At 35.8% G+C, this 22,085-nt stretch overlaps 1 protein-coding gene across 1 annotated transcript in view; it reads left to right on the plus strand.

Moving 5' to 3' along the window:
* The first annotated feature begins 21,942 nt into the window (after window positions 1–21,942).
* LOC145284083 (uncharacterized) overlaps window positions 21,943–22,085 on the plus strand; it is a 361,761-nt gene continuing 361,618 nt past the window's right edge. The window contains exon 1 of the mRNA XM_080133150.1: window positions 21,943–22,049. Coding sequence (XP_079989276.1) covers window positions 21,989–22,049 — 61 coding nt within the window. The 5' untranslated portion in view covers window positions 21,943–21,988. The remainder of the gene's footprint in view (window positions 22,050–22,085) is intronic.

A 22,085-nucleotide genomic window follows, 5' to 3' on the forward strand; every position in this document is an offset into this window, starting at 1 on the left:
GTAGTGGTTGATGGGCAGAAATCAGAGGCCAACAGTATAAATGCTGGAGTCCCCCAGGGGTCCAACCTGGGTCCAACGCGCTTCCTGATCTACATCAATGATCCCCCAAAACACATACTTAAATCATTCGTTGGCATCTATGCTGATGACACGACCATCTATGGCAACACATCAAAGGCTGTAAATGACAAAGTTCTCTCTAATTCTCTCTCCTCTGATCTCGAGCACGCAGTACAATGGGGGAAGAGGTGGCTGGTCACTTTTAATTCATCCAAAACCAAGCTTCTATCTTTACATCATCAACAGTCTGATCCCCATCTGGCATCAATTGAAATAGATGGCTCTCGTCTTGGAGAGGCTCCATGTTTTGACAAGTTTTGACATGTTTTTTCACCTTTACTCCCAATCTGAAATGGAACACATACATAAAAATGGTGGAATCCTTCTACCGCTCCAGAAGATATCTCACTACTGATGCAATTCTCTATCTGTATAAAAGCCAAGTACGTCGAAGAATGGAGTACTGCTGTCATATCTGGGCAGGAGCTGCTAAAAAGGCCTATCCTGCCTTGACAGAGTACAAAATAGACTTTGTGGTTTAGTAGGGGGTGCCCTTTTCTCTTCCCTGCAACCTCTCTCCCACAGAAGAGACGTTGCGAGCCTGTCTTTGTTTTATCGCTATTTCCATGGCAGCTGCTCGTCTGAGCTTCAATCCCTCGTCACCCCTTGCCAATCTTTCACGAAAAACACCCGTCTAGCTGAAACTACTGTCAATAACTTTCCCCACTCTTTATCTGTGCCTAAATCCAAACGTAGATTCCATGAGCAAAGCTTCTTTCTTAGAACTGCACGCCAGTGGAACTCTCTGCCGCTTGCCTGTTTCTGACCTGACTACAAGGACTTGGACGTCTTCAAGTCCAACATAAACAAACTCCTGACAAACCGCCCCCTTAAATAAGACATTCTATCAAAACCCCCAATACTAATGATTACTACAATATTATCTCATTGATTACTATACTTGCAATAACCCTTATCCCTGAGTGGCCTTCGGGCCTTGATAAGTGGTGACCCCCATGTAAAAATATATATATATATATTCATTTTTAATTTTACAAGACATGAAAAATTAGTAAGTCAGCTATTTTACTTGTAATTATAAAAAACATAACTATGATAAAATTAAAAATAACATTAATGATAATAAAGTTGGGCCAAGATCAAAGTGTAGTATCTGTTCTGATACTACACTTCAATTTTTTATTCTCAGTTAGTGAAGGAGAAATCCTTCACGACTGAGACAATTTTTTTATTTTTGTATCTTTTTCCACATTAAAAATACAACCTTGGTGTCTAACTCTGCCCTCGTGGGGAGACAAAGTCAATAGGAACAAATGATAATACGGATTAAAAAAAATTATAAAACGATAGTGATAATAATAACATTAATTAGAATAAATCAATAAATAATAAAATAAAACTGTGTGTGTATACTTTGTGTCAAAACCTACCCACTTTTTTCAACACTCCACCAACCTGAAAATCAACAAAAGCGTTATGAAATGACAACCCAACCAAATAACAATCAAACCAGACAACCACCAACACAAAACCAATTCGCCTCCTCACTTGAGTTTACATTCACAAATATCCGATTATTAAAACCACCGATAACTTAGCATGAAGTGAAAGAAACTTACACTCCTTAATCCACTCTAACTACTTTAACATGACAGGGTACTCCCCTCTCTGACGTAAGAACTCAGGTAAATATATGCACGGGCTTGCAGTCTATATTCGTAGCACTATCATTTTAACTAGAGAGCAACTTGAATCTGATGTCGGAAATTTTTCTGTCTCTATGTCTATCCTTGTGGCCATGTCACTAGTAAGGGTGCTGGAGGTAAACGTTTCGTCTGGGCTGACGTTATCTGCCTGATAGTCAGGGACCCGAACCTTGGATTAACCACTAAGGAGGCTGTCCCATCAGAAGACGCAAAGTACTGGGACTGCTGTATTGCCATTTGGTGAATGGACTCTGGACCATGCAGTAGCCTCTGGTAGGGCCTCTCGATGCCATATTAGTGGGAAATTGTTATGGCTTTACCTTTTCGTGTGCTACAAAAAAAAAAAAAAAAAATTCTTGTCTTTTTCTCTCTTACTTTCCCTCTCTGTAATGCTCTAACCAAATATGCCGACCTGTTCCACAAATCCCTGAACCTCAACATGAAACATCTCAACAAAAAAAAACTCGAATAAAACTAGAACCCCTTCTTCCAATGCAGACCTCTACTACCATGTCTCCTTCTCCAACATCAGGGGTCTACGTTCCAACCTTCCAGAGGTTGAAACCCAATTACAGGAGACGAAACCGGACATATTCTTTCTAAGCGATACTGGAATAGGGCCGACCACTGCCCTAGATGAGTTCATAATTAACGAATACTCTAACTTAACATCTAAATCTGACCCCCAAGATCGCCATGGGCATGGAATATGTGCCTGCATTAAAGATGGCTTCCCATGTGGCAGGAACATGTCTAGAGAAGATCCTAATATACCTTATATGTACTTCCGGGTTGCACTTGCTTACACCACTGCATTTATATTTGCCCTCTATCGGCCCCCACAACAGTGGAGTTACTATCTTTAAGAGCATATCTGAGAAAATAGACCACATCCTGTCTGCACATGCCTCGGCTAACATCCACATTTGTGGTGACTTCAACGTCCATAATGTGGAATGGCTGACCCACTCAAATAAGACGGACGATGAGCGAAGGTTCTGTCATGATTTTGCCATTGCTTATGACCTCACTCAGATTGTTCGCGAGCCCACCCATGTGCCCGATACTACAGGTCAATATGCAAGTCTCCTAGATCTTTTTCTCTCAACTTCCCCTGAGTTATGTTCATGTTCCGTTCTTTCTCCTCTAGGATCCTCCAACCACTCTGTCATATCAGTTAAGATAAAAATGAAATGTAATAAGTCCCCAGACGTACCCCTCCACCGTACTGTATACCAATACTCCATGGCTGACTGGGATAGCTTCCGTACATTTATATCTGATCTACCTCTGCATTCCATATTTAAAAAGGATGTGTCCTCTATAGTATCAAATCTGACCGAATGATTTATTGTAGGCATAGACCGATTCATACCATCTAAAAGATTCCAACAAAACCTATCAGCCAGCCATGGTTCTGCCCAGAATGTGCTGCTGCCATCGCGCACAGAAATCTTTTTCCATAGCTACCAACGTAATAGATGTATTGAGACTAAAGCTGCTTTCAGGAACGCCAGCAACCACTGTAAAAGAGTAATAAAAAATGCAAGAGAGCTATATGCCCAGTCTGTTAAGTAGCTGATCATCGGCTTGGTTCCCACCAGTTTTGGCAAATAACAAATAGGATCCTAGACAGAAGTGTGCGTTCTATCCCAACCATTATCAATGGACCAGAGGTCATCTCCTCAGCTTCAAACAAGGCCAAACTATTTGCCAAGAACTTTGCAGCTAATTCTACCCCTATGCGACGAAGGCCATCAACTCCCCATATTTCCTCCTATAACACAGAACACGCTAGGTAACATACAAATATCTGTGTGTGAGGTCGCCAAGCTAATCAAGAACCTTGATTGTAGTAAAGCAACTGGCCCTGACGGCATCCCAATTATAGTGTTAAAAAAGCTTCAACCAGAACTTGCTCCCATACTTACAAAACTGTTTAAACGTTGACTTAAGGAGAAGTGCTTTCCCTGGAAAACCTCATCAGTATGCCCTGTATTTAAGAACTCAGGTGATAAGTCATCTCCCTCTCAGTACAGACCAATAAGTCTCCTGTGTTTCATGAGTAAGTTGCTGGAATCCATATTAAATAGAGAAATAGTCAACCACCTCAACAGAAATAACCTTCTTAGTAACATGCAATATGGTTTCCGTTCTGCAAGATCTACCGCAGATGTGCTAACGGTTATATCTCATAGGATTAGTGAATCTCTTGACAAAGGCTTCCTTTCCAGGGCAATTGCTCTTGACATATCAAAGGCCTTCAACAAGTAATGGTGTAAAGGCCTACTTCACAAGATCTACTACTACGGTATAACTGGAATTATTCTCTCTATCATTAAATCATTTCTTTCTGATAGGCTCATAAGAGTAGTTGTTGATGGACAAAAATCAGAGACCTGCAGTATTAATGCTGCAGTCCCGCAAGGATCCATCCTGGGCCCAACTCTCTTCCTGATCTACATCAATGATCTCCCTAAACACATACTTAAATCATTCGTTGACATCTATGCGGATGACATGATCATCTACGGCAACACAAAAATGTAAATGACAATGATCTCTCTGATTCCCTCTCCTCTGATCTCGAACGAGTGGTTCAGTGGGGGAAGACGTGGCTGGTTACCTTTAATGCATCTAAAACCAAACTCCTATCCTTAAGTCAAATACAAATCAAATACAAATAGGCAAAAATTCCTAGATGCTAGAAATCATTGAAGAGAGAAATAGCGATAGCCAAAAGAAAGCATGCTTAAATAACTATTGAATCACAAAAGATAGGAACCATGCTTAAATAACCATTGAATCACAAAAGATAGGACCATGTTTAAATAACTATTGAATCACAAAAGATAGGAACTCGTAATTTCTGGAAAATTTATAATAGTGTAGTGAATAAAGGGCAATCAGTAATTACCTTACAATCAAACAACCAGAAGATCGCATGCATGGCAACTGAGAAGGCAGAACTGCTTGTCTGGCAATTCACCTCTAAATCCACCTCAGAGCCAACAAACAATACCCTCTAAATTTCCCTATGCAGACTAAAGCCATATTAGATGATGTGAAAATAACCCCTTCTCATGTCCGTGAAAAAACTTAGACACCTCCCAGGCGTGTGGGCCTGATCTCATCCCTGCTATACTAATTAAGAAATGCTCAGCTGAGCTACCTCTCGTATTTTCCAAGCTCTACAATAAATGTCTTGCTGAATCTTGCCAGACCAAACAATTTTGTCCCAATAATCAAGTGTCCAATTTTCATATTTTTTTGCAAAGTCCAGTCTTCTTCTTTGCATTGCATCCTTTTAATCCCGCTTCTAACACCCTTCTTCGCACTGTTCGAGCTGATATGTTTCTGTTTGTATCCTCCCTAAGTTCAGCAGCAAGCTTTGAAGAACTTTTCTTCCTATCTGCAAGAGATGCTCTTTTCAAAAATCTGACTTCTCTAGTGGTTGTACACTATTTACGGCCTTGTCCTTTTCTGTTTTTGAAAGACTTTGTTTCCTTGTACCTTTTAATTGTTGTTTAAATTCCCTTCCTTGAACATTCCATCTTCTTGGCAATTTTTACCCGAGAATATTCTTAACCAGATAAAGCAACAATTTTTGCCTTTTTAATTTCTGAAAGCTGCTGCTTTTGAGACATTTCTAATTGAATATACTATTATAGCACTTGCAGGAATAAAATATCACCTGAAAAAATGAGAAACAACTTTTAGTATGACAATGAATCATTTTGAATATTGAAATGAATTTAATCTGAAACTCAGCTAAAACTTGAAAACGGCTTTAAACCAAATACATACTTTAATCTACTGTTAAATATTTTACATTTGCTCTCAAATATTCACTGTACAATTCTTAACCTTTAAATGGGTAGGTTTAAACTATTATCTAATTTTTTATAGGTGCTCCGTAATTTTGACCATGCATATATATTTTGATATATATACTAGCAGGCCGCCCGGCATTGCTCGGTCGTAAAATAGACTTAAATATATTTGCTTTTAAATATAGATTTCGTATTATTATATTATATTGAACACAATATATAGTAATGATTTAAAAAGTTAAAAAAATGACTCGTGTACCACCACCGAGAATCGAAACCAAAACTTTTAACTTACGATTTACTTTTTCCTTTGACGTTAATGCCTGAGCTATGAAGATATGCATGTATATTCGTAATGCTGTTGTTCGACAACAGGCAAATTCTATTTCTTTAATTTTCAGTCTTGCACCGATTTTCCCCAGCTAAAACCCAAATACAAAGTTTTGCATGGGTTCGATATTCCTCTATATTAAATTTGATGTGTCTAGATAAAAAACTGACAGAGGAGTTTGCTAGGCAAGTTTTTTAAACAAATGTATATACGCATACGTAAATATATATAGATGAGGTTTGTGTTTACGTTAACCTTTTTACACAAATATTACGCAAGTATAAATCATGTGGAATATCTACATGAGTATAATTACACATAAATGTTAACTAAAGAGGATCGTTCCATAAGAAAACCGAAAAAAATAATAGGGAATTATTTAAAATGAATATTTAAAAGAATATCTAAATTAGATCTTTTGCTGCTGAATGCAATTCCATAAACCATATATAACAAAGTTGTATTTTCTTTTTAAGTAAATAGAAGAAAGGGTTGGAAATATGAATATCAATACACACAAAAAATTTTATAGGAGTATATATATATATATATATATATATATATATATATATATGGGATAGCTTCTGTACATTCCTATCTGATTTACCTCTGCACTCCATGTTTAAAAAGAAAGTGTCCTCTATAGTATCAGATCTGACCGAATGGTTAATTGTAGGCATAGACCGATGCATACTATCTAAAAATTCCAACAAAAACCTAACAGCCAGCCATGGTTCTCCCCAGAATGTGCTGCTGCTATCACGCACAGAAATCACTTTTTCCATAGCTACCAACGTAATAGATGCACTGAAATTAAAGCTGCTTTCAGGAACGCCAGCAACCACTGTAAAAGAGTAATAAAAATGCAAAAGAGCTATATGCCCAGTCTGTTAAATCAAAGGTAGCTGATCAGCGGCTTGGTTCCCACCAGTTTTGGCAAATAACAAATAGGATCCTAGACAGAAGTGTGCGTTCTATCCCAACCATTATCAATGGACCAGAGGTTATCTCGTCAGCGTCAGACAAGGCCAAACTATTTGCCAAGAACTTTGCAGCTAATTTTACCCTATGCGACGAAGGCCATCAACTCCCCGTATTTCCTCCTATAACACAGAACAAGCTAGGTAACATACAAATATCCGTGCATGAGGTCGCCAAGCTAGATTCCAGTAAAGCAACTGGCCCTGACGGCATCCCAATTATAGTGTTAAAAAAGCTTCAACCAGAACTTGCTCCCATACTTACGAAACTGTTTAAGCGCTGCCTTAAGGAGAAGTGCTTTCCGACTCCCTGGAAGACCTCATCAGTTTGCTCTGTATTTAAGAATTCAGGTGATAAGTCATCTCCCTCTCAGTACAGACCAATAAGTCTCCTGTGTGTTATGAGTAAGTTGCTGGAATCCATATTAAATAGACAAATAGTCAACCACCTCAGCCAGCAGAAATAACCTTCTTAGTTACACACAATATGGTTTCCGCTCTGCAAGATCTACCGCAGATGTGCTGACGGTTATATCTCATAGGATTAGTGAATCTCTTGACAAAGGCTTCCTTTCCAGGGCAATTGCTCTTGACATATCAAAGGCCTTTGACAAGGTATAGCATAAGGGTCTACTTCACAAGATTTCCAGCTACAGTATAACTGGAAATGTTTTCTCAATCATTAAATCATTTCTCTCCGATAGGCTCATAAGGTTAGTGGTAGGTGGACAAAAATCGGAGGCCTGCAATATAAATGCTAGAGTCCCTCAGGGGGTCAATCCTAGGCCCAACTCTCTTCCTGATCTACATCAATGACCTCCCTAAACACATACTTTAATCATTCGTTGGCATCTATGCTGATGACACGACCATCTACAACAACACATCAAAGGCTGTAAATGACAAAGTTCTCTCTGATTCTCTCTCCTCTGATCTCGAGCGTGTGGTTCAGTGGGGGAAGAGGTGGCTGGTTACCTTTAATGCATCCAAAACCAAACTCCTATCCTTACATCATCAACGCTCTGATCCCCAGCTGGCATCAATTGTGATGGATGGCTCTCCTCTGGGTGAGGCTTCATGTTTTGACAAGCTTCTGGGTTTGACCTTTACTCCTGATCTGAAATGGAACACGTACATCAAGTCTGTTGCCAAGGTCGCTGGAAAGATGGTGGGATCCTTCTACCGCTCCAGAAGATATCTCACTACTGATGCAGTTCTCTATCTATATAAAAGCCAAGTACGTCCAAGGATGGAATACTGTGCAGGAGCTGCTAAAACAGCCTATCCTGCCTTGACAGAGTACAAAATAGACTTCGTGGCTTAGTGGGGGATGCCCTTTTCTCTACCCTGCAACCTCTCTCCCACAGAAGAGACGTTGCAAGCCTATCCTTGTTTTATCGTTATTTCCATGGCAGGTGCTCGTCTGAACTTCAACCTCTCGTCCCCCCTCGCCAATCTTTCATGAAAAACACCCGTCTAGCTGAATCCACTGTCAAAAACTTTCCCCCACTGTATATCTGTGCCTAAATCAAAACACGGATTCCATGAACAAAGCTTCTTTCTTAGAACTGCACGCCTGTGGAACTCTGTTCTGTCTGCCTGCTTCCCACCTGACTACAACTTGGATGTCTTCAAGTCCAATGTTAACAAATTCCTAATGAACCGCACCTTTAAGTAAACACTTCATCAAATCTCCACACTAACGTAATGTACTTGCAATAACCCTTATCCCTGAGTGGCTTCCGGGCCTTGATAAGTGGTGATCACTGTGTAAAAAAAAATTAAAAAAAAGATATATATATATATATATAAATTTCACAAACAACGGTGCAGCCCAGAAGAGCCATGACAGTCAAAGAACCTTAAGTCAAAAAAAAAAAAATAATTATATATACACATTCCAAAGACCAGATCAATCCTCCATCATGATTATTTGCCTATCTTTTTAGTACTTTTTCCCCTATAATATAGGTAAATTCCTATATTTTTTACATTATCGTATTGTGCGTGTTTTGTTATACTAATGCAAAATATAGTCCATTGCCCCTTCCTACAACTCATCAGAGACAAGAAAATACTCTCATGTTGGCAGTAGCATGGAACAATATGTACAAAAAATGCATATGTTATTTTTATACTGTCAGCAGCGAGTTGTTCAGGCAGAAGGGCAGACATCTGACACCGCTCGTCAGAGTTAGTAGTTATCTAGCATTTGGGTTTCGAATCTTAGCATCGATGCACTTGCTATGGCTAGCCTCCTTGGGAACAACTATCTCTCTCTCCACACACTCACACACACACTCATACACATGTGTGAGTGAGTCACAAACAGTTCTTTTGCCTTTCCAAGTCTTATCGATGCGGTTAGATATAATGAGCTCATGATTCCCGGGATTAGAAACTCAAACTTTTGTGGTCCTATATATGACTTGAAAAAACGGTGCTGTGGGGAATATGGGGTTGCTTCTTATTTACCATTGTTCTCAGTTTCACCCTGACCCGATGTGGTAATATCTGTTAATGCATCTGGTACTATCAAATCAGACTGTCTGAAGATACTGACTTCCGGACCTAAAATGCATAATTTTTTCTTTTCTTTACTTTTTCAAAAAGCAATCATGTTCTTCAAAGTCAAAAACAAAAACCAAACACCACTATTTAAAGATGTAAAGAACTTAATATGCCATTAAAAAACAACCAAACCAAACACTATGAATTTGAAACACATTTGAAGATATAAAGAACTTGAAGCATACACGCTTTTTATAAAATTACTGGATTTCGGATGAAAGAACCTGAAAAGGATTGATATTGTGCAAAACAAAACAACCAAACTAAACTCCATGAATAAATATCTCAATATATAAAGAAACTGAATCATATATACGTTTTTTTTTTAAATTATTGGATTTGGCATTAAACCACTCAAAAGATGTTGATATACCGTAAACAAACAACTAAACCAAATATCATTAATAAACGTTTGAAGATATAAAAAAAAAACTTCAAGAGTACTTTTTCCCCAAAAATTACTGGATTTGGCATTAAATAAATCGAAAAGCTTGGATATACTGTAAAACAAAAAACTAACCCAGTTTCAATGAATATAGATTTTAAAATATAAAGAACTTGACGCATACAAAACCTTTTCCAAAATTATTCATTCAGGATTAAATAATCTGAAAAGGGTTGATATGCCGTAAAACAAAACAACCGAACCAAACATCATAAATAAATAGTTGAAGATACAATGAACTTGAAGCATAATAACTTTTCCAAAATTACTGGATTTGTTGGACATTTAATTGGTGCCCTGGGAATAACGGCAACGGAGAGTCGGTCAGATCCTGGATCCAGGTATCCTGGGAATGAGCAAAGGAAAGTCGGTCATATACTGGATGTATGTACCTCGGGAATGACGTCAAAGAAGTCAAAATTGGGGACGTAGAATCGCCGGAGATTAAGTCAGCAAGACTGACAATGTATGGTGGAATGTTTTAACGTCGCCTGTGCCAATAAAATAGAGGGGCAGAAAAGAGACAACGGTGACTACTGACAGGACAAGTGACACATTTCTTTCCACTGCTAAGCACATCATCCATGCCACGCACCTTCACTAATGTCATTCTGAAATCGAAAAGGTTGATCCGAATAAACAAAATATTTTATAACCAGCTGTGTGTGTATGTTATTTCGCTGCTAAGTGTATATATCGAGACAATGGCAAAATTTGAATTTTTGAGAAATTATATAGACTGAAAAACAAATTAGACGAGCGGACGCAGCGAATATATAAGAGATTTAGCAGTAAATAACCAAAAACTGGTTGATATGCTGCAAAACAAAAACTATCCACCACACAACCGAACTATGAGCTGTCGGTTATTACTGTCGAGTGCCCTATTAGTCTATCTCGGTAAATAAGATGAATATGTGTTACCTATTTAATCTATGATTATTCTCTTTAAAATCTAACTAACTCACAGACGTCAGATAACAAAATTAATAGTTTTCCAGATAACGCCTGGGATGAAGGCCTCTCATTTACCTTTGAAATTGCGATGAATTATATGTAACACAAAAGCGTCGTATTTAATTGTATCGTAACAATAAGTCCGGGTGGCAGTATAAAATTATATTGTAACAATAAGTCCGGGTGGCAGTATAAAAACGATAAACAAAAAGGAAAGATAAATTCTGGTCATTAATGTACAACGACATCCGTTGAATTGAGAGAAGCGGTATATTTATTTCCTATTTCTTTTCTTGTACTTTTACGATTTATTGACTTTCACAAATGGTTAAGGGCGTTAAATGTATACAGGAATGTACAAGCTCCGAACATTCATCCAACGGGTCGCCAACCCGCTAAACATGAAACAGCTGCGTTATTTCATAATCATTCAGGTATAAAGGCGACAGAGGAGAGATAGAGAGAGGGAGACAGAAAGATAGAGAAATAAATTAAATACGTGACTATTCACCCACGTGTGTTTTGTTTGTATTTTTTCCAGGCAAAGTTTCTAGTTTTGCATTGCTGAGTTCATTTTATACTGATTGGGGGTGTTTTATTATATCAACACGCAGATATACAATTTACAAAGCCTTACCTAACAACAATAAGGGTGATCACAATAAATCAGTCTTATCTGAAATCTATGTTTGTGATCAAAGCTTCTTTTATTTGCGTGACTATTTTGAAATACGTGCTTATAACAGTACTCTAAATAATAACTGAAAAAGAACTTTTCACATTTTTTTCATGGGGTACTTGCTGCACCTACACAGCGTTGCTAGGGAGTCTTTTGATTTCGTGCTTGTTATGCTGTTTATTTCATTTCGTGTTTTTTTTTTTGGTTTATTTTTATTATACTCTATTTCTTTCTATTTACCGAATTATTACACTGGTTAACAAGAAATGTGTTGTCGGTGTTTTTTCACAATGTAGGACGAATCTGACGCGCTGAATCTAAAAATCCCATTGGTTTTGTTCGATCATGTCAAGTTTTTGACCAGATTGATCAAACCTTGTCGTTTTTTCCGTTTTTGTTCAAAGGCACGCATGTGTGAAGCATTTTTAGAAGAAACTACGTCGAACTTAACAACAACTTGCTGACTGTTTTCAGAAACCTGGGCTGCAATTCCGTTTAGTGTAATCGATATTTCTGATTGAAACGTTGATAATCAGTATGTTATTGACAAAATATTTTTTCTGTTAACAAAATATTCAGGATGATATGTGTTGAAAAAAATCAGCTGATAATACCACAAAAATGTAATCGATTTCGTCACAAGATCTGATTTTTTTTTTGTTGTTTTTTGCAAATCAACTTAGCACAAAAACTTGACCTGATGAAGAGAACCGGATGCCATTTCCTGATTTAGCAGTGCCAAAAATACTCTAGAAATCTAGACAACATTCAAAAAGTAAAAAGAAATGTTGATCAGTATTATTGTTGTTATAAATATGTAAAAGCCCACGAAAGAATTTGATTGAAAACACTTCAATTTATAAAGTGATTTTAAAAACAATGTTTCAATAACAAAAACGTTCTTGAGGTTTTGTTATTTAAACGATATATGGACGCGCATCCTATTTTTTTATTCCGCTTGAAGTTCTGTCATGGACACGCGCCAGAAGCAGAGATGCGTCATTGAATTCCTGCATGCTGGAAAAATTGAACGTCGCTTGTTTTCATGGTATCACGTCTGTCTTCGTAGCAAATATCTAGGCTTTTAACATAACTTATCCTATATATAATTAATAGAAGTAGTATTTCGTGTATGCACATACTATTGCAAGGAGATAAATGCATTTTTAGTATTAATTTCAACAGTGGTCTACTTGAGGAGAGCTATGTAAGAATATATAAATATAGATTTGTGGCAATTAAACTACACTCGAGGCGTTCACGTTTAATTTTCTTCGGGAATCAACAGGCTTAGTGCATGGATTTCGTGTTACTGATTGTTTTGATGTAAGATAGTGCATATGAGCGCGTTGAAAAATAGCAGCAGCAGCAAAGGGTTACTGGCTTACAAAAAGATTAGCTGCAGCAGTAGCCTAAAAAATGCACATATGCAAAGTAGAAAGTGTGCACGAGAAGAAAAAGGAAAAAGAAAAAACACCACGTGTTCAGGGAGAAGGAAAGTGCGCATCAAAGAAAATGGGCATGTAAAGTCAAGGACAAGTATGGGACGGACATGTGACAGTGAGAGACTTTTTAGTAACCAATCGAACTCCTTGTTATTTCTTCCCACTGGTTAATGTTTTCATTATCTATATGTCTGAGCGTCTTGCAGACAAATGTTCGTCTGACTTTTACTTGGCCTCTTTTTCTTTTGTTTTTTTATAGTCGTTTTGTGAATTAACAAATGACTTAATTGTAACAAGTGCATGATTGTAATTCATTTTATTATTTGATGTTATTTAAGGTGTTAGTTTAGTTTAGAGTTTTAATTAATGTTTTGTTTTTATGATACATTGTTCTTTTAAACTAAAGAGAGAAGCTCAATATTTGTCTAATGACAAGCTAGCTAGATTACACATCGCATGGATATATAAAAACAATCATTAGCATGAATTCCGTGCACTTAGCCTTGCAATTCCCTACTATGATTAAATGCGAACGCCTCTGTGTAGCTTCATTTACATGAATATATTTCCATGCCTTTTATATATATTTGCGTGTGTTATTTATTATCTTACATATGTATTTTTTATAATCTCATATATATATGTGTGTGTGTGTGTGTGTGTGTGTGTTATTAGTGTACATGTATTCTTATGAAAATCTAACTATATATGAATTTCAGAAGTCTTTACACACACGTGTTTTTAAAAGTCTCTGTTTCCTCGCCACATCACGCGGCCCCAGTCAGTGTTGTCTCACCATTGACTCGCACGTCCATCTTGCCCGATAGACACTTTCCTTCTCTTGTCGACCACGTCGTGTTTTTCTCTCCTTTTCTTGTGATAAAGCTCGTGCTCACTTAGGAATTTGCATACATGATTTAACGGCTGCTGTTGATGCTAATATTTTCGCTAGTCAGCTATCCTTCGTTGTTGTTAATTTTCTAATACGCGCCCAGAAGCACTGTTATATATATATATATATATATATATATATATATATATAAGTAGATATATCTGCCAGCAACAACTGCAAAGGATTAATAAAGAATGCGGAAGAGTCGGATGTTCAGTACGTCAAATCAAAAATAGCTGAACAGTGGCTTGGTCCCTACAAGTTTTGGCGAATAACAAACAGGGTCATGAACAAAGGCGTGTCATCAATAGAACTGAGGTAAATTTTTCAGCAAATTCTTCCCTTTGTGATTAGGGCTGGCTACCCCTGTATTTCCAATTGTGACAGAAAACATGCTATGCGATATACAAATATCTGTGCTTTATGTTGCCAAACGTATAAAAAAATCTTCATTCCAGTAAAGCAACTGGCCCTTACGACATTCCAATCCTAGTACTCAAAAAGCCTCAATCAGAACGAGCTCACATACTTACAAAGCTGATTAAACGTTGCCTTAAGGAGAAATGTTTTCTAAATGTTTCGAAAACTTCAGCAGTCTGCCTCATATTTAAAAATACTGGAAATCGGTCATCTGTCTCTCAGTACAGACCAGTCTCCTGTACGTTATGAGTAAGTTGTTCGAATCTGTTATAAGTAGAGAAGTAATCAACCACTCAGCGACATGCAATATGGTTTCCGTTTTACTAGTTCTACAGCTGACGTGCTAACTGTAATATCACATAGGATTAGTGAATCGATTGGCGGGGCTTCATTTCTAGAGCAATTGCTATTGACATATTAAAGGCTTTTAATAGCGTATGGCACAACGGTCTACTTCACAAAATTTCCAGGTACGGAATTGCTGGAAATTTCCTTAAATCCTTTCTCTGATAGGAGTAGTCGTCGATGGCCAGAAATGTGAAGCTCATAATATCAAGGCTGGCGTCCCTCAGGGCTCCATCCTTGGCCCAACTTTCTTCCTGATTTTCATCAATGATCTCTCAAATCACATACTTAGATAATTCGTAGACATTTATGCAGACGGCATTACCATATATGGCAACACTTCAAAGGCCGGCAATGACCAAGATCTATCTGATTCTATCTCTTCTGACATTGAGCACGTGCTTCTTCAACAATTAAAGATTTTATGTTATACGAGAGAGCATAATCGATGACTTTCTTTCAGTTAATTCTTTAACTAAAAAACATTTTCTATTTCAGTTACCTAAATTAATAATTTTGTACGTCAATATTCATTAATGATAATTATAACGCAATTTAAAATAAATATACAAAATTTGTATTTATGCGGATTAAGCACCGTGCTATCGTCAGAATTTTTCCTGGTGGTTAATATAAAAGACTGAAAGTTGCTCAAACGCTGAACCAATGAAATTGTAAACATCCTTTAAGAAACATTTAGTCGCTAGGATTGGAACAAAAACTTAAACAAATTAAATAATACAGTGCAAAACTATTTTGATAGCTATCAGTTCTTTGTTGTTCAAAAAATTAATATTTATTCAGGATTAATGAGTGTTTTTTTCTTGATTTGGCATTTAAAGTTTTGTAAATTAAAAAGTAATTTATTTCCTTTTTAATAAATTGGCCAACTTTTATGCGAAAAAGAAATCATGAAACTTTCGTTCGGCACCTTCCGGCGTTTTTCGTTAAACTGCCCGGAAATTTTCGATAATAGCACGGCATAAGTATCAATAATTTCTACTATACTTTTTGTATTTGTACGTTTTGCGGATTCATTTTTATTTGATAAAATAACGATTAGTTATTATGGATAATTAAAAAAAATAATACCTAAAAATATTTTAGGAGACCTTAATTATTTACTTTAGTAAATACATTATTTTATATTTTCTTTCAATTCATATAATCAACGCTATTCATTCATTATGATTTGGAAAATAGGAAACAAAATTAAATTCCTATTTTATTTTTTTTACATATTAACAATTTTTCTTAATATTTGTGTGGAGGGTTTTAATACAACGGATCTGTCCATAACTTTTTTTTAACAAAAAATTTTTAAAGATTATATATTCTGATTAATAGATACCTTACAATCCATTCATTTTTTTTTTCCGCTTCCAAGTTTTCAGTAAATAATTTCTATCTGAATTAAAATATTCTAGCAGTTTATCCATAGTTCGATAATGCGCTAGATAATTGTTTCATTATATTTGCTTTGGGGGGGGGGGTCTTTACGATTTTGCGATGGTTTGTGCCATCTTTCAATCGGACCACGCGAGTACAGTTCTGATAATATTAGTAAAAACGGTCCCCCCTCTCTCTCTCTCTCTCTCTCTTTCTATATATATATATATATATATATATATATATATATATATATATATATATATAGAGAGAGAGAGAGAGAGATATCTATATTAAATGGCATAAAGGTCTTCTTAGGAAAATCAGATCATACAGTATCACTGGAAAAATACTTAACATAATTAAATTCTTCTTAAATAAGAGAAAAATCCAGGTTGTCCTCGACGGTCATACATCTAAACAATATGATACAAATGCGATATAAATATGATATAAATGCGGGAGTTCCCAGTATTATTGATTTTAAACCACCAGTAAAGCTAAAATCTATAGCTCATCCCCCACAAGTGTATTTTTATGCTCGAGAAAATATGTGCACATTTAACATGTTTTTATGGTAATCGGGAAAATTGCGATTTTATAGTTAAATATTTAGAGATTTATAAAGTATCAGAACCGGGAAAATACTGAAATATCCCATCACTACCAAGTTGATTTTAAATTTGTTAATAAATGTTTTTTTTTTTGTTTTGTTGTAATTGTGTCGTAATTCGTACGTGAAAAAAATCCAATATAAACATTTTATGCAAGTTATAAGTTAACATTTTATGCAAGTTATAAGTTAACATTTTATACAAGTTATAAGTTAACATTTTATACAAGTTATAAGTTAACATTTTATACAAGTTATAAGTTAACATTTTATACAAGTTATAAGTTAACATTTTATACAAGTTATAAGTTAACATTTTATACAAGTTATAAGTTAACATTTTATACAAGTTATAAGTTAACATTTTATACAAGTTATAAGTTAACATTTTATACAAGTTATAAGTTAACATTTTATACAAGTTATAAGTTAACATTTTATACAAGTTATAAGTTAACATTTTATACAAGTTATAAGTTAACATTTTATACAAGTTATAAGTTAACATTTTATACAAGTTATAAGTTAACATTTTATACAAGTTATAAGTTAACATTTTATACAAGTTATAAGTTAACATTTTATACAAGTTATAAGTTAACATTTTATACAAGTTATAAGTTAACATTTTATACAAGTTATAAGTTAACATTTTATACAAGTTATAAGTTAACATTTTATACAAGTTATAAGTTAACATTTTATACAAGTTATAAGTTAACATTTTATACAAGTTATAAGTTAACATTTTATACAAGTTATAAGTTAACATTTTATACAAGTTATAAGTTAACATTTTATACAAGTTATAAGTTAACATTTTATACAAGTTATAAGTTAACATTTTATACAAGTTATAAGTTAACATTTTATACAAGTTATAAGTTAACATTTTATACAAGTTATAAGTTAACATTTTATACAAGTTATAAGTTAACATTTTATACAAGTTATAAGTTAACATTTTATACAAGTTATAAGTTAACATTTTATACAAGTTATAAGTTAACATTTTAAGTTCATGTCTGTTTACATTACTAACTAATTTGCATAGATTTGCTCAACTTATATAACTTCTATTAAATATTGTTTAAAGCAAATAGTTCACAGACAGGTACAAAAAGCAAATTAATTGATTTGGATTAATTTCCCAACGATATTTCATTTATATGAATTAACGTTGATTTAATGTTATGTTATTGCGTCTCACTAGATCTTAACCTCGCAAAGAACTCTGAATGAATTCTGAGGACTCTAGAGGAATATCTAAGGAATATCGAGATAAAACTCGAATGCCGAAATAATTATTTTTTACATTTCTGACTTTTTTTAGATAAGGATTGATTATCCGTATCATTTGGATTCATCGGACTACTGTTCTCATCTTGAAATCTATTTTCATAACTTCTCAGTCGATGTAACCTTCTTTAGGTGTATCTTGTCGAACAATGGTATCATTCTGTTGAACTCAGGAATCTGCACAGAATTTAATCATAACATGTAGCATGCCATGACTGGGTAGAAGTCCTAAATAATTCACAATTAAATTTTAAGTGTCACTTGCACTGAAGATTGAACTTTCAACCTTCAGAAGGGTGTTATTTTACAACTGAATTTTATCCACTACGCCTGATACTAGATCCTGGCTCAAAGACCCAATTCTATAGATGCACTAGGAGAACATTTTCTTTTTTTTTATACGTTTTTGTCTTTTTCTTTTTAATAAACATAGCAAAGCATATATATTGAAATCAAATGGCGATTGGTTTCACGATGCACATAGGTTTGTTTGCAGTGACCTGGTAAAAAGATGATTGAAGGACAACATCTCCAATCGAGGATAACACCTTCTTGAACATCATAGAACCGAAATAAGGACATAAACAACAGTTGGATTGCTCTACTTTTCACATATCCCAACATTGTCTTCACATAATAGAAAATGGCAGAAAGGTAATCTTCTTCACAAGATGTAGATTCATGAAAAAGTTATTCTGGAATAGTCACGCCAAAGCAGCTTCTTCGCTCAAAGAAGTATGCTGTTATTTAGCCATTTCAAAACCTAGTAAATGATGCCCTTTTCTCTTTCCTGTAACCTCTTTCACACAGAAGAGACGTTATATCGCCCACATTTTCAATCAACCCTAAAATTTTTGACCCCTGCAGCTGTTCTAACTCATTATGAAGTAAGAATAAAATCATTTGTACACCTGATGCAACAAGAGAAATTCCAAGCAACGATATTAGTGGTATCTGTTAAATGAAAATTTGTGGATGAAGGTTTAATGTGATATTCGATTACAATATATTGAATAATGAATATTAGGACCACCAGTTAGCAAGTGCTAACTAAAATATAAACAAAGTTTTGCACATGAAAAATTGAGATAAATGAAATTTTATAAAAAAAATGTTAATATTTATAATTCATAAGAATATAAAAATTATTTTCAATCAGTAAATGTTTAATCATGCTAACTTGTGTTTATAAAGAAAATAGAGCAAGTAGTAAAAAGGTTCAGTGATGTGTATGTCAATATATTCATAGTGTGAATAATATGCATATGTAAATAACGTGTGACTGTGTGTGTGTGTGTTGGTTCACCTTGTTCTTTTTAGTAAGTGTGTAGATGTGCGCAAGCTGATGGAACTTGTATGTGAGCCATTAATAATTCCTCTCCACCTTTCCCGGCCAAAGGAACGTGGTGGCTGGGTTGTGTATGTGTTCTTGGGTCCTTCAGTGCAGCCAGCTGTAGAAATCTGAAGACAGCTGATTTTGGTGATCAGGTCGCTGTTTTTTTTTGTTTTTTTTACTTGTTACTTTTGGGGTTTTAACTATTTTCATTGGTTTGAAAATACTTTGAGTTAAAACGTTATTGTGAAAACTAAATTACTTCACAAAGTCAAGAAGAGAGAGAATCCCAACAACGTGGAAAAAGAAAAGGAGTAGCTATTCAAGCTACTTGCTTTTTCTTAATTGCATCTCAATCTGGGTCTCACACACACACAGTCATTTTACTTTCATTTTTGCTTCATTTTTTTAAAGAAATCTTAAACATGGTTTTGAAAAGTAAGTTATGTAATTATCTTTGTGTTTAATCCTGAAATCATTAACTGAATTAAATTATTATAAAATTATAACGATTTGTGCATGCCGTCACTGAGATATAAGGCGAAAGATTTTTTAAAATGCATTCTAATTCTCTGTTTGCATTACATTAAAATGTATATATGTTGATATAGGTGGAGAAACAGGCGGCACGGAGATAATTTCTAATTTATTTTTTTGGTCACCACTTATCAAGGTCCGGAAGCCACTCAGGGATAAGGGTTATTGTAAGTACAGTATGTTAGTGTGGAGATTTAATAAAGTGTCTACTTAAGGGGCGGTTCATCAGGAATTTGTTTACGTTGGACTTGAAGACATCCAAGTTGTAGTCCGGTGGGAAGCAGGCAGACGGAACAGTTCCACAGGCGTGCAGTTCTAAGAAAGAAGCTTTGTTCATGGAATCTACGTTTTGCTTTAGGCATAGATAAAGAGTGGGAAAAGTTTTTGACAGTGGATTCAGCTAGTGTTTTTCGTAAAAGATTGGCGAGGGGGGGGGCAGAGATTGGAGTTCAGAAGAGCACCTGCTATGGAAATAACGATAACACAAGGATAGGCTTGCAACGTCTCTTCTGTGGGAGAGAGGTTGCAGGGAAGAGAAAAGGGCATCCCCCACTAAGCCATGAAGTCTATTTTGTACTCTGTCAAAGCAGGATAGGCTGTTTTTTGCAGCTCCTGCCCAGATGTGGCAGCAGTATTCCATCCTTGGACGTACTTGGCTTTTATATAGATAGAGAATTGCATCAGTAGTGAGATATCTTCTGGAGCGGTAGAAGGATCCCACCATTTTTCCAGCGACCTTGGCAACAGACTTGATGTACGTGTTCCATTTCAGATCAGAAGTGAAGGTCAAGCCCAGAAGCTTGTCAAAACATGGGGCTTCTCCTAGACGAGAGCCATCCATTTCAATTGATGCCAGCTGGGGATCAGAGCGTTGATGATGTAAAGATAGGAGTTTGGTTTTAAATGCAAATGGAGAAGCTGTTTGAGTAAAACATTTTCTGGCATCGAGGAACTGACCAATGGAAGGTGCACACCATTTTTTAAAGTCAAGGTCAAAGGTTAAGGTCATATTACGTGCAGTTCTTCATAAACTCCCCCACCTAGGAATGGGGCACACTGTTGGGGGTTAGTCACCATCCTGGGGGCCGCCACCATGGTGCCAACCAACTTCTTTGTGATTTTGAATCAGATCATCCTCCTCCACCCCCCTACCCAATTGAACAAATGTTAATTATTGTATTCTTTGTAATTGTTTCAGTTTTTATGTGTAACAATATCAGTGTCAACTTTGATATAATCTATTTGCTTTAAAGTTCATAGTTAGATTTCAATCACTTTAGGAAGTAGTTAAAAAAATTTAAACGCCTTAAGAAACAGTTGCTGTTACAACATCCACATACTGCAAGGGTACCCATGAAGTGGGTATCCGAGCGTACAGCAAACTGCGGTTATCTTTGCTAGTTAATCATAAATCTGAGAAAAGGACTGGCTGTACTATATATATTTGACAGAACTGCCCGACTATGTAACACAATACCGGTAGACTGCTTCCCAGTTTACTACAATATTGCTATTTTCAAGTTCAATGTAAATCAATTCTTGTTGAATCGCCCCCTTAAATAATTAAATTCTGCCCAATCATATCATCATTACCATCATTACAAATCATCATGGTGCTGTCCACCTGACAATCATTTTACTCTTATTCTCGAGTGGCCTCTGGGCTTTGATAAATGGTGGCTCCTTAGTAAAAGAAGAAAGAAAACAGTTTTGTATTTATGAGGTAAATATAGATAAAACTAAGTTGTAAGGGAGTGAGGGTTGGTTTTTGTGAGTTTAAGGCCGAGCGTCAAGAGGCTATTGTTAATTCTCAAAGCCATGACAGATTGAAGCTCTTCTTTATAACGCATATATACACATGTGTGTGTGTGTGTGTGTGTGTGTGTGTGTGTGTGTGTACCTTCGTCTCTGTGTACTGCTGCCATACTATCCATGTATTATTTAATGACTGTCTAAAGCCTGCCCATGATTCTCCCTTTACATTTGTGGCCATATATACTATCAGATTCGCTGACATTTACCTGCGTCCGACTCGCCTGACTTCCCACTATAAATGCAGGTTGCTTCTACTTCTCATCGCAAACAAGGAACGGCCAAGGAGAGTTTAACAACTTCTCAGCTTGGACACAAAAATGAAGGGGGGCACTCTTAAGCTCCTGTTCCTTTTTGTAGGGCTGGTTGTCAACATAAAAGGTATTTATTTGTATATATTTTTATATTACTTTTTTG

The sequence above is a fragment of the Euprymna scolopes genome, chromosome 8 (assembly GCF_053919585.1).
Source record: "Euprymna scolopes isolate OS-2025 chromosome 8, ASM5391958v1, whole genome shotgun sequence".
Classification (NCBI taxonomy): Eukaryota; Metazoa; Mollusca; class Cephalopoda; order Sepiida; family Sepiolidae; genus Euprymna; species Euprymna scolopes.